Source organism: Solanum pennellii, chromosome 8 (assembly GCF_001406875.1).
Source record: "Solanum pennellii chromosome 8, SPENNV200".
In the NCBI taxonomy this organism is placed as follows: Eukaryota; Viridiplantae; Streptophyta; class Magnoliopsida; order Solanales; family Solanaceae; genus Solanum; species Solanum pennellii.
Window position 1 is genome coordinate 55,609,526 of NC_028644.1, and position 14,136 is coordinate 55,623,661.

At 34.7% G+C, this 14,136-nt stretch overlaps 2 protein-coding genes across 2 annotated transcripts in view; one reads left to right on the forward strand and one right to left on the reverse strand.

The window, feature by feature from the left end:
* Positions 1 to 2,232: 2,232 nt before the first annotated feature.
* Positions 2,233 to 5,215, forward strand: LOC107028852 (ran-binding protein 1 homolog c-like). Its single transcript, XM_015230072.2, has 4 exons — positions 2,233 to 2,563; positions 3,352 to 3,503; positions 3,616 to 3,741; positions 4,671 to 5,215. Exons 1-4 carry the CDS (start codon positions 2,385 to 2,387, stop codon positions 4,886 to 4,888), a joined length of 675 nt encoding a protein of 224 aa, XP_015085558.1. The 5' UTR covers positions 2,233 to 2,384; the 3' UTR covers positions 4,889 to 5,215.
* Positions 5,216 to 6,023: 808 nt separating this feature from the next.
* The window catches only part of LOC107028802 (serine/threonine-protein kinase tricorner), a 21,483-nt gene continuing 13,370 nt past the window's right edge, over positions 6,024 to 14,136 (reverse strand). Inside the window, exons 7-13 of the mRNA XM_015230003.2 lie at positions 13,736 to 13,820; positions 13,043 to 13,174; positions 12,847 to 12,960; positions 10,600 to 10,647; positions 7,456 to 7,540; positions 6,616 to 6,666; positions 6,024 to 6,541 (exon numbers count right to left, since the gene is read on the reverse strand). Of these exons, the coding sequence (XP_015085489.1) occupies positions 6,450 to 6,541; positions 6,616 to 6,666; positions 7,456 to 7,540; positions 10,600 to 10,647; positions 12,847 to 12,960; positions 13,043 to 13,174; positions 13,736 to 13,820 (607 nt within the window). The 3' untranslated portion in view covers positions 6,024 to 6,449. The remainder of the gene's footprint in view (positions 6,542 to 6,615; positions 6,667 to 7,455; positions 7,541 to 10,599; positions 10,648 to 12,846; positions 12,961 to 13,042; positions 13,175 to 13,735; positions 13,821 to 14,136) is intronic.

Below are 14,136 nucleotides of genomic sequence, written 5' to 3' on the forward strand. Positions count from 1 at the left end.
GGGGGGCGGAAGATTTTTTTTTTTATCAATTTAATTTTCTAGCTTATTAAAGGGTGAAAAGTATTTTATTTTTTTCAAAAATTAAAATTTTGGGCCCATGTGCCACGTGTGATAATTCTATTCGTGATTTTTTCAAGATAATGTGTCTGAACTACATGGACACTATGTTTAAAGCTATTTGTCATTTTATTTTCAATAGATACATATTCGTTTATAATTAAGTGTATAATAGGTAAAGGTCTCAGTTGAGGTGTCTAAATGAATTATGCGGACAACTTTAAGGGGTTGTTAATGACTGAAGCCATTATTTAATTTGCTATCATGTAATCGGTTAATCCGTTAAGAAAAATTTCAAATTGTTAAGAACTAATAACCCGATAATCAAAAAAATTTAAAACCGTTAGCAAAACCGCTAAGCCAATAACCTATATTACTGACAAGCCAATAACTTTTTTGGTTCGAGTTATCGATTTCAGTTTGATTTTGAACAACCCTATTTAATGGTCAATATAACTTTCACATATAGCAAACACAAAATTCATATTTGTATACTATAGCAAAGTTTGCATAATTGTGCTCCATATCAAACATAAATATGTATATTTCGCTATGCATATACAAAAAAGAATAATTGTATAATTCGCTATACATATACAGAGAAACCAATTGTATAATTCGCTACATATATACCAAAAAAGCAGTTGTTACAAATCAATTGCATAATTTGTGTATGTATAAAACGTGAAAGAGAGCAAGACAAAAGAAAATTGGGCAAGTATAGGACGAAGATATATGTATTTGCATGTGTATATACAATTTTCTCTCGTTTATACAAGCTGAAACGAAATGTATAAACTGCGTTTCTGTTTGTATAAGCGATAGGGTGGCGAGCGAGATGTAGGAGAGTGGAGAGTGAGTTCTGGGATAGGGGAGAGAGGTGAACATATATATATATATATATATATATATATACACACACACACAAAAATTTTTTCTCGCTTTATACAAACACAAACGCATTTTATACATTTGTGTTTGTATAAAAGCGAGAGAGAGGGAGCGAGCTAGAGAGGGAGCGAGAGAGGGAGAGTTTGAGGGAGAGAGGCGACTAGTAAACAGATGCTACAAGGCACAATTAAATCAAAGTGTAGTGATTATAACATTTAATTTGATTTATTAGTTTGCCATTATATATAATTTTTTCTTTTATTTATGTGGACGTCCACTAATGTAATCTCTCCATCTCCCCACTATCTATTCACCCTTATGGTACATCTCCTATGTGACCTTAATTCTTAATGCTATGTCTATCTCCTTCTTCATGATCTTATCTCATAATTGTCATCATTTATGCATGTTATAACAATCTTTTGTATGCCTTTATTAACATCTATAAATAAAAGTATTCTTAACTCTTATTGCAGATATTTAAAATATAGTTGAAAAAAAATAAGAAAATTTTATCTTGTTCTATATATTTTGTCAACTATCTTGTTGTTGTTGATCTTTTAACTTATAACTTGTTTGGATGTCTTAATTGTAATGTTTTTAAGCCCAAACAACCTTTCAACATATTTGAAGTGTTGAGGTATACAAAAACTAAGCTTATAAGTGCTTAGTTATAAGTTAAAATGGTAAAAATAAATAAAAGTCAATCCAAACAAGCTCATAGTTTTACGATAAAATAAAAGGTAAAAAAAAGAGAAAATTTCATTAATAGCAAAGGGATTAAAACTTAATAAATCTCCTTAGCTATGTTTGCATAATTACGCTCAATAAATATAGTTTCGTTTGCTGAGTATTTTCGTTTGTATATTTCGCTTGCCACTTTACAAATAAAGTAAATATATACAAACTTTGTATTTGTACATTCATGAGTTTTTCATAAACTCCGATTGTATATTTCGCTCACTAATATACAAACAAGGTAATTTGCTATGAATTTATCGTAACTTATAAAAATCAAATGTATCAACAAATGGTTAGAGTAAACATATACAAATTCTAGATCTTTACAATCAGAAATCAAATTATACAAATGATAAAGTATACAATTAGAAACCGAATATCAAAATTTAAAAAATTGCAATCACGAATCATAAATATCCAAATTATGGCTAAATTAAAAAATATACTATAAATGTTTGTCGTTTCGCATAATTTTTCTTAAAAAGAATATTACTTTAATTAAAGAAAAAAAAGTGGAAGAGGGGCAACATTCATAGTTAATTTAACTTAGAGGGACTAGCCATACAAACTCCAACCAAAAAAAGCAAAAAGAAAGAGGCGAAGTTATCAAATCAAAAACCCTACTTCCTCCCTTGTTGTTCTTCTTCTTCTTCAAATCCGCCGTAAATCTTTCTAAAACCCAAAAATCTAGAGTGATGGCAAGCACTACTGTTGAACCCAAATTGGAGAAGAAAGAAGAGGAAGTAGAAGCAGAAGTAGAAGAAAACCCAACTGGCGATGATGAAGACACTGGTGCACAAGTTGCTCCCATTGTTAGGCTACAAGAAGTTGCTGTCTCCACTGGTGAAGAAAATGAACATGTTCTTCTTGATCTGTTAGTAACCCTTTTCTCTATGTCTTCATTTTTACCAAAAACAAGCTTTAATTTCTTCATCCAGTGCTTGATCTGGTAGTAAAGCTTTAGTTTTTCTGAAAATGATTTGTAGATGTATAGAATCTATTATCCTTATTTCAGAATGATCAATGTACTAAGTCTCAATTCCAAAGTATTTATCCCACTCGATGTGATAGCTATATGCAAAAAAAGCTACTATTGTTTTTTCCTTTGATTACAAACGACTCTGTTGGGGTCGGCTCTATGAATCTATAACTAATCATGTTATTTCATCCCGTGGTGGATCCAGGATTTTTAGTAAGGGGTTAGAAAAAAATTAAAAATGTAGTTCTTGGGATTTGAACTTAGAGCCTCAAGGTAATTTTGAACCTTCTGAGCCATTGATTCAAACTCTAGTATTTGTGCTGAGGGGATTTGTAGTATATATTTGTACACTAAAATTTTTTAAAGGAACCCCTTATATGTAGTGTCATTATTTTGCGAGGGTGTTCGGATCCTCTTAGATCCGCCCCTGGCTCATTTGATTATGATTTCAAATATTGACTACTGTGAACTATAATTATATTATCTTGTATGTCCTTTTTAAGTAGTATTTAAATCTTATTCTAAAAGTTCAAGGAAATGAAATGAATTTGTTCTTCCAAACCCCACAATATTAATCACAAAGGGTGGAGTTATACATAAAAATGTTGGCGAAAGATTCCTCTTGGCAGCAAAGAGAATGTTCATTGTTTCTGGTTGTAATCCCTGATGTGAAATTTTTGTAGGAAATCAAAGTTATACCGATTTGACAAGGAAGGGAGTCAATGGAAAGAGAGAGGTGTTGGGACTGTGAAGCTTCTCAAGCACAAGGAAACTGGAAAGGTTAGGCTTGTGATGAGGCAATCCAAGACGCTGAAAATCTGTGCCAACCACTTGGGTCAGAATCCTTCTTTTCTAATTTTCTTGATTGTTGATTTCCCTTATTGGTTTTTCTAATGTTTGTGGTTGTATTTATTCTGAGCTGCTGTTTGATAAAATCTTTTCTGTAGTCCTTCCTACCATGTCGATCCAAGAACATGCTGGGAATGAGAAGTCCTGTGTGTGGCATGCTGCTGACTTTGCTGATGGAGAACTGAAAGATGAGACTTTTTGTATCCGTTTTGCTTCAGTTGAGAGTGAGTAATCTGTTTATGCATCTTTTGGATATTATTATTGTGCCTTTAGTTAAGATATGCTTTTTGAGCTATTTGTCTTCTCCTAATGCGTATGTAACACTTGAAAGTCATTGGGAAAGGATTTCCATATGCTATTTGAAATCTTCTATTTTCAATCAACATGTGATTTATCAATTGATAAAGATGAAAAATGAAATAAGCTCACTGCTTCCACAGAGTGGATCATTAGTTAAATTACATACAATTGATGGTGTTGTGTCTAAGAGTAGTTTAGAGTGCCCTAATTTGTATTAGAAGACATCATTTAGTATTGAAATAAAATGGTCCCAAACAGAATGGAATGGATATTGAGGATTCATATTGCCAAGTCCAACCATACCAAAGAATGGTGTTTGTCATTGGTACTCAGTGCACATTTAGGTTATTGATTATGATATGTTGAATGATGGTAATTAGCTTATTTATGTGGCACACCCTCCATACATCCAAGAGTTATACTCTTGTTAGTGCTTCTTCAGGAGTTTTCTTAACTAATTTTCCCTGAAGATGGCTGAAATATCTTGGATGGTGGATTATGTCATGCGACATTTGATACTCACCACTCTTTAATTGAGGTTGATGTATTTGGAATCGGAAACTAATTTCCTTGATGTATTCTTTACTTGTAAATCACAATTTATGAGTTTCTTATTACAGTGTGATTACTAATTAATGGCTTACACAAACTCCTTGAGTACATTCATGAAACTTAGTTGCATTCCTTCCATGGGCTGTAATCCTGTAAGTCATCTTAAATCAACACTGAACAACTGTTTAGGATTACTCCAGATTTGTAGAACCAAGTTGAATGAGATGTTTGGAACAATTCTTAACGTTACCCCTGTTTTTCAAAACTAGATTTTTAACTTTATTTTTATCTTGTCTGTCAGATTGCAAGGCTTTCAAAGAGAAGGTTGAAGAAATTGCTGAATCTCAACAGACAAAGTCTGGAGAAAGTGAAGAAGCTGGTGCTGCTGCTACTGAACTTATTGAAAAGCTTAGTGTTGAAAGCAAAGATAAAAATGACAAACCTGAAGACAAAGAGGCCCCTGCAGCTACAGAGGAAAAGGAAGATAAGAAGGAAGAGAATGCTGATGAAAAGAATTAAAATGTTTGTATTTGTCGGTCAGAGTTCTTTTTTTTTTTTTTGAAAGGTTAATAGCATTCGTTGTTTCTGTCTGATCCTATAGATATGATAGATATAAGCAATGTGTCTCTTGTGGTCTTATTTGTTGTTGTTGGGATGGTTTGGATTTTCATTTGGGTCTTGAGTCGAGTGCAGCTTCATGTTTTATTGTGGTCTTTGGTGTTTCCTTGTACTTATTTATTGTGTGTTTGCAAATTTTGGTTCATGGGGGTATACACCACCCAGTAGAAGGGATTACGTTTGTTAAAACCTTTAGCACTGTTACTGAGATCATTTTTGAGTTACAGTTGTTGCAGGTAAGGGAACGGCAACTCGTCCCATCTGTTAAGATAAAGCTGAAAGTTAAATTAGTCTCTTTCTTGATTGCCTCTCTTAGCTCTGTTTATACGAGATAATTTGGATGTTGATGAAAATGGAAGAGCAATATTCTTTCACACTCTTGACTATACATCATATATATAAAAATATTGATAGTTTGACTAAATATTTTATCAAGGCATGGAGCCAATAGAATATGGAACTGTAATTTGAGAATCTTTGGAGGAAAGATAAGAACAGGTTTGTAGTACCAAGGAGCTGGATTCAATCAATAGAACAACATATCTAGTGAAATTTCAGAAGTAAAATAATTGTTCGAATTACCTAAAACAAATATATCTAGTGAAATATCGGAAGTGAAATAATTGTTCGAATTAACTAAAACATAATTCATAGAGTTAATTAATACCTCAATAGGTGAGGTGAGCATGTGCTATTCTTCGCACCACTTGCTAGTTAGATGGTTGACATATGAAAATAAAGTAGTAGTTGAAGTTGAGGCGTGTGTTGATATGAAAAGTGAGAACACATGAGAAGTTGTGAGTGAACTTGCAAAAACTCTAAAAAAATCTATATATCGAACTCCAAAAGTAAATATCTCAAGTTTGTGCCAATTTGATAAACACACACTTACTTGAAAGAATCATCTCTCATCCAATAACAAGGTTATGACTTGGGCAATGCTATTTCCTAGCCATGTCTCAAAAGTTTTTTTTTCAAAGATGTCAAATAGTATAATTTATTTTTAGTCATAGTATTTGACATATCATGGTCCATATTTACTGAAAAGCCTCTATCATAACCAAAAGATAAGATACAATGGGGGTTGCAATATTTATGAACAAAGTTTTGCCCATATATTTAAAAAAGGAACCACAGCATAATTGGTCCCAGAAGTAATGTCTCCCATTAGATAAATTTCATCTGACCAGCAATTGCCACAAGAGTTAGCATTTGATTGCCAACCTGGGCAATGGACGATATTAAGCAGTCTAAGTTTCTATTGCACAAACATTACATTCCCTACAACAGTTTCCATGTCCTACGAATCAACCAAGTTTCTCAAGCATTACTGTACACTTATATCATGGTGCCAAACCCACTTGGAATGCTGATGAAGGGGTGAACAACCTGATCAAATACAACAGGTGTATGCTACCACCACCTTTGCTAGTTTCTTTTTCAATATAAAGCTCTGGCGATATCATGGAGATATTGCACAACCGGTTGATGTTATCATCTCTGTGTCTATTTCTCCACTTGTTCCCTTTGTTGAAGGATAGTCCTTAGAATTATCTGCAGACATATTAATTAGACTAGTAGGATAAGAAGTTCGATATTTAAACCATATACAAGGTCACAACACTTACTGAATATGGAATCAATTGACGGCCGCCTAGGTGATGTGTCCCTTGTAGGATCTGGAAAAAATTGAAATGAGAATGAAATCACTCTGTGCACTTATAAGTAGACAGATAAGATGAACATTTTCCATCACATAAAGCAAATAGAAAAATGACAGATACTACTCATTAGTTCAGTAACAGAGATTAGGTTCAAAATAGCAGAAGGTCCATGCGGTCTTTTTAAGTTCTATTTGTTTCCTATTTTGGATAAAGTGCCATTGGATGTTAAACAAGAAGGTACATAGTCTAATGCCTGGTATGCCTTCTGAAATAGTTTAAACATTCATTTTGGTTCTTTATATTATAATTTCCACAAAACTTCTTGCAGGTCAGCATCACTAGTTTATTATTATTTTTTAAACCGGATCAGCATAGAGCCAGACCAATAATTATAAACCATGTGCTATCGAGAAATGCATCCTTAAAATATCAGAGAGCTTGGGAAAGGAAGCAAAGTAGTTGTACCAAAACCTTCAAATTCAGCCTACAAGCCAGATAAACAAACAAAAAGATTTACAACACCATCATCATGAATAGTAACAATAACAATAATAAGTATTAAAAATATCAATCTTGTGAACTCTGAACTGGTTTCATTTTCAGATAAGAACTTGCAGAAACTCCCTCCAAAGTTAGAGGAAAACCTACAGTGCTTCTTTGGAGAGTGCAGTTACAGTAGTTCCGGGGAGATTTCTAGATAGGTGTCAGAGGTCCACTTTTATGAAAGATAAGCACACGCAAATGTCTAACTAAAGTATAATTACACAATTGTAGAAGGCATTGAAAGGGGAACAAATGACTCACCGGAAGAGTTGCGCAGTGCCTTGACAGCATCAAAGTTTTTGTACGTATAGCCCACAAAACTTAAATCTTTGGGAGTTAATGACATCTATAAACATGAAACTTGAAGTTAGATAACTAACTTAGAATTCTGAGGCTGCAAACATATATTAGCAGGATATTATTATGCATCAAATATTTCACTTGAAGTATGGCTTCGCATAGGATACGTAGAAGAATACCAGGATGGGACTATTGCGAGAAATTTCTAGATGTACCACAAATCATGCAGGCTGCAGAACAAACACTGGAAGAAACTTTATAATCCTTTCCAGAATCTTGCACAGTTGGGCTCAAATCCATCTTTCTATAACTTATGCCTAAACACTTTATAACCACTTGTAGATTGCAGCTAAGCTTTCTTTCTCAATAAAAAAAATTGCAGCTAAGCTTTGTTTCATTATTTATGCATGTAAGGACACATATCCAAAGGAATGGACATGATTTCTAAGTGCAAAATGTCATGACTTTTAGGAGGTTGATGTACAAGAAACAAAACAACAAGATCGACGTAAAAGAACAGCTTTCCTTTTTTTCTTTTTTGGTATTTAAAGATATCGACGATAAAGTACTTGATTAAAGTAAACATCTACTTTACTAGCGATTCATAAAGCATGTTATACACATGACCATTCAGTTAGGTTTTATTCAAAAGTACGTATGCAATAATGTGGTGTCAATTGGATCTAGGGCTATATATCTGTTACTAGAAAAGAAAAGATAGAGAAAATATATCAAAAATCTACAAGCCTCTGAAGTATATATATATACACATATAAGAAATACTTGCTGGATGTGATGAGGAAATAGGATTTGGCGAAAGATGGATTGGGTAAATTTAAGTTTTGCATAAGCAGTGTCAAATTTTCAGTACTAATAAATGGTACTCCTGTCTGGTTTTTTTCCTTCCCAGAGAGGCTTAAGGTAAGGAGATCCTCTCTCTCTTTTTTCTTTTCAGTTTTCATCATAGCCATGGAAGGACTGAATGGTATGGTGAAAAGAGCACAGGAAAATAATTGGTTCAGGGGTTCAAAGTTAGCACAAGAGCTGACTGAAGTATGCAATTTCTCACCTTCAGTATGCTGATGATTCTCTTGTATTTTGTGAAGTTGACAGAGAACAGTCGATGATGAGGGTGATTTTTTCATTCTGTTTGAAGATATCTCAGGCTTACATATTAGCTGGAACAAGAGATATGTATATCGAGTTAATGATGTAAATGATATCCTAAGTTTGGCTAATATTTTGTACAGAAATGTTGGGGAACTGCCAACTGTATGCTTGGGGATTCCTCTGGGAAGCAAACCAAATAGGATATGGAATGGAGTTATAGAAAAATGTGAGAAGAAATTGGCTAATAGGAAGTGCCAGTACCTTTCATTTGGGTGCTGCTTACTCTAATAAACTCAGTTCTGGATGCTATGCCATTATACATGATGTCTCTATTCCCTATTCTAGTGAATGTTGGCTGTCGCCGAGAGAACTGATTCTTTAAGAAGAAATTTTCTATGGGATTGAAACAGTGAAAAGAAAAAAATTGACCTTGTCAAATGGGATTCACTGGTAATCAGCATAGGATGGGGGTTTGGGGAAAAAAACTTAAAAGGTACAGAACTGAAGCTTGATGATGAGATGGCCATGGAAGTTTGCCTCAAATAAGTATTTACTGTGGAAGGAGGTGATTAGGAAAGATACAGTACAGAACAGTAGACCACCAACAAGGTAAATGAGCCTTCCTTATGGAGTCGATCTATGGAGGCCCATAAGGAATCCTTGGCCAGGATTCAGCACCAAAACCACTCTTAGAATTGGTAATGGTATAAAGATTTATTTTTGGAACGGCAACTGGTTGGCAAGTGGTGCTTTGGTAAATCACTTCCTGATATTCACAGGATCAATCAACAACAAGAAGCTAAAGGTGGAGAGGATTGGAGTCCTCAGGGCTGGAACCTTACCTTCAGAAGATCCCTTTTTGATTGGGAGATGGGCAGAGTGGTTGAATTATATAAAATGCTGGAGCAGTTCAGGAACTGCAGATTACTAGGATCAGTTGATATGGCAAGGACATAAAACAGGGAACTTCTCTGTTAGTTCAGCTTAAGGAAATTCAACACATCTAATTATTGTTTTGGAAAGTTTGGTCATGGAAAATGATATGGAAGGTTAAAATTCCATATGAAGTTGCATTATTTACTTGGTTACTGGCCAGAGGAGCAGTTCTTACACATACCCTTGTACTCTAGATGTTACATATGTGGAGAAGAGGCAAAGCCAGATATTCATCTTCTTTTACATTGTAAGGGAACTTCACAGCTATGGAGGATATTTTTAAACTTAAGGGGTATACAATGGGTAACGCCAAGAAGTATCTCGTAATTTCTCAATTGCTGGAACAGTGAAGGCCACCCAACTGGCAACAAAAAGACATGGAGGATTGTCCCAGCTAGCATTTGGTGGACAATCTGGGAAGAAAACAAAGATGTTTTGCAGAGAAGACTAGCAACTCCCAGAAGTAGAAAATGAAGTGTAATCTTTTTTTACTTTTGGTGTAAAGGGATAAGCTGAGAAGATCATGGTCCAATTTTCGATGTTCTAATTCCTTATAAAGAAGATATAGGATGGCAGAGATATTTTGCATGGCATTTTGTAATCATGGGGGACTCACACAATTGTGAAGTGGGAGGTCCAACTTTATATCTATATACAAATATGTTACCTTCTCAAAAGAAAAAAAAAAGGAACTAGAAATATTTAGAGAGCTACTGATTTGCAATATCCAACATAACTAGCATTAAAAAAAAAAAGAAACTAGAAATATTTAGAGAGCTACTGATTTGCAATATCCAACATAGCTTGCATTTATATTTTTGGATAAGAGTGGATGGAAACAGATTTAAGTAGTTTTTTTGTTTGAATGGAGCCAAAACACGTTTCGACAGTAAGTTCTGAGTTAACCCTTCTAGCTTCCGGGTTTTGCTTAGTACTACAGAATTTTAGGCAAGTGGCAGTAATAAGGATGCAGATACTTTATCAGTTCATTGGCCATAAAATACTATCATATACAAAAGGTATTGAAATACAGACAGAAAAGAACCAGTGGTTACAAACCTTCCGAGAAGGTCCTGAACCAGATCTTGCTGATGTTGGAGTATCCATCTATGAAGAAGTCCAGAAGGAAAGAAAACAGTTACTTACAAGGAGAAACAGACTACATTTGAACTAGATGATAAAGGTGACAAACTATAGATCCACCAAGTATAGTTTCAGAAGGCTAACATGTGAATCAAGCATATTCTTGCCAATAGGCAATTGAAAAAGTGAGGACTACTAGTTTGAAATCACAAAGCAAAATCCTCGGCATGAATCGTCTTTAAAAGATGCCAGAACTAAAGACCATGCACAATATTGAGACGAAGTCTGACTAGAAACAGAGATTAAGGAGAAAGCTTGACTTACCTAATACAAGCGTAGCAGCACGGATAAAATTTAGATCTTGACTTAAAGTTAGCTAGTCAAAAAAGCACCCTACTCATGGAGTAATAGAAAGCAACTGCTTTTAGAAAGTGAGACACTGAGATTACAAGGCAGGATACAAATTGCATTGTAAGAAACTCTACCAGTTTCTTGTCTTAACTTATTTGTGAAAAGAGAATGAAAGAGAGAAAACTCCTTTGAAAATGGTCATTAGGGGACATATAACAGATTACAGCCTCTAAAAATTTAACTTGAAAAACGAGGTGATTCACACACTTCAACACTGTACAAAAGCAAACACACATCCTAGATTGAGTCTGAATGTTGCCCATCAACAAAACTTTGTACATGCTTGGCGCAAGATAAAAAGAAGCAAGCCTGGAAAAACAGCATTTCATTTCCTTTTTATAGGTTGCTTATCTAAGCATACAAGTCGAACAGTAGATATGATTGCAAGCTTTTGCAATGTCAGTTTCTTGAAGAGCATTATTTCACTTAAAAATAGTAAAAGGCTCAGGACAGTTATCGTTACACTCAATGCAGTGCGCCTCCTGAACTGTGCTCTTCATTTACACTGGGGGTGAGTGGACAGTACTCAAGGTAGTTGATGAGTTGTGACATTCAAACTACAGAACTGAGGAATCAGATGAATTTTGATTGAAAAATGGCCAAAAGAAAGTTAAAAGAACAAAGAGGCGTATATATATATAGATATATATATGTATATATGTATATATATATATGTATATATGTATATATATATATATATATGTATATATATATATATATAGAGAGAGAGAGAGAGTACCAACTAGTTTTTGAGTAAAGAATAATATGTAGAACGTAAATGTGCCTTTTTTTGTTAAATGAAAAAATTACAAGAAAGTAGGAGGCGATTGACTCTAAGAATTATTCTTGGTAGCAAAGGACCTTTCTTTCTGACACATTTATTGGAGAATTCTGGAGAACCTTTATCTAGAACCAAGACTAATTCTTCAGCATCAATCTCTCTTATTGTTTTCCTAACTCCTTCATTTCTGCAGAATATGTGCGCGCACACACACATACATATACACATACATTTTTTTCTTTTCTAAACCTAAAAATTAGTCAGCTGAACACACACAAAATTACCCCCTCTCCGATCTCTTGGCTGTTTCAAAACCTAACTTTACTCCACGCTCATAGCAATCGAGTTTGAACTTAAGCAACTCATCGACAACTTCCAAGACCAATATATATATTCAACCCAAAACAAATGCACAATTGAGGAACACATGCTGTTGAATGCGAGAATAACCATCATGGGATTTTTGTTATTTGTTTGAGAAAGAATAGTGCTTTAAGAGGCTGCCATTTTGGAAGGTTGTGCGAATGCCTACTATCTGACTTGTATCTTCTAAAGGGAAACATACAAACAGTGTAAAACTCTTAGATGAGTAGGTCAACGCGCTTCACATGGTCCCAGAGGAAGCATAGCTCCTTGTTCGAGTTCACTATCACCCACCAACAAAATATTTCAACGTACTTGACTCAAGAAAAAGAATCAAACCCACATGCAAGAAGGTGTGCTGTGGATCTAAAAACAAATAATAGAAATCTACCCTCTACTAAACCTTTCGGATGAGGCATTCCTCACAGTTCACCAATACTGTAAACAGACAGTGAAAAGAAGACACATGTTGCAGTCCATTTTGTAAGTAAATAGAGATGGTGGGGCAGTAATGTATAAATAAAATAAGGAAAATATTGTAGGTGTTACAGATAGACATTAACTGTGCATTAGATATTTAAAAGTATCAAAAGGGTGTATGTCACTGGCTATAAAAGTCATTAACTTTCTCCAATAAAATATAAGACTCATTCAGTTTCATGAAATACCTCATCATACTTCATGAAATTCTGGGTGTCCAGCTCTCCATTAACTTCTGGTTTGAAGGCTGCTTCCATTTCATACAGCCTATCCCATTCAATATCCTTGAACCAAGGATGAGCCTGATAAACCACTTCAAATAAATTAACAGAAGAAACATGAAGGTTCTAGTGAAAGTGATTGGATGAGTGCTTCAAATATTACCTTTATTTGGTTTGCACCTCCAGTTCCCAGTCTATGCTCTACATCACATAGTAACCTGCAAATAAGATCCTTTGCCTCATGTGAGAGTTTAGTATCTTCAGGAAATCTTAGGTGATTTCTCCAGTGAACTATCTGGTAATCATACACATGGAGTTAGAATCGAATAGATTTGGAAGTAGCAGGAGAACCTCAAAAGAAGGTTTACTTCAACACGAAGGCAATCAGTACATTTTAGTTGGTATAATACAGAGATAGTCACTAATACACCACGTTCACATAGTAAACATTGATTGTAGCACTGGCAAGCATATCACTATGAATGCAATACATCTTAGACTTGTAGTGCAAAAGGTAGAAGACTTAGACCCGGATTAACCAAACGAAAGAGACTAATCTAAGGGGTTAAGCATCACGTGAAAAGGTCTCAGACATCAGCTGTCCAAGCTATCAGTTCTCCGGCATCAGCAAAGAAAGGTGGTTCATACTCGGATGAGATTGCATACAAAGCATTCTTGTTCTTTGTATGTGGTCATTTTGCAACAAATTCTTAGCATCAAACTTTTCTACCATTCTCTTGATTTTTACAGTGAAAGAAGGCACTTCCTGTTATCTCAGAAGCAGTAGATATCCTTATCATACAAAAAACGGAAAGCATACAGCATATTTTAAGAAAACAGAAAGTAAAGATGCTACCTTTCTGCAAGTAGTTATCGGATCATCGGCGTAGAATGGAGGGTAACCTATGAGCATTTCGTACATAATTGCACCAAGGGACCACCTGCATGTAGTGTATAGTAGATAAAAGATGAGAAATACATAAAGCACAACATGGTTCATTGTACTTTAGCAAATAACTAGAAATTATACAACGGGTTAGAAAACAAAAGCATTTTCCTGCAGTCCTCATCAAACTAAAGTGAAAACATAGGTCTGTGGATATGGTCAAGCTTCCAATGAAGTTCCACGAAATCCCAAAATACAATATGCCTCATTCCACTAGAGTTTGTTGTGCAGATGCGGCACTAGATCTTGTAGCATCAGATATATCATATCCCCAGAATGGTGAAGGCTTGAGGGGGGGGGGGGGGGGGTAA

What these genes read in the sequence shown, in the direction of transcription:
- LOC107028852 (XM_015230072.2), top strand. Translation starts at nt 2,385, where the DNA reads ATGGCAAGCACTACTGTTGAACCCAAATTGGAGAAGAAAGAAGAGGAA. An exon ending in AATCTGTGCCAACCACTTGG is followed by an intron (nt 3,504 to 3,615) that starts GTCAGAATCCTT and finishes TCTTTTCTGTAG; the next exon opens with TCCTTCCTACCATGTCGATC. An exon ending in CCGTTTTGCTTCAGTTGAGA is followed by an intron (nt 3,742 to 4,670) that starts GTGAGTAATCTG and finishes CTTGTCTGTCAG; the next exon opens with ATTGCAAGGCTTTCAAAGAG.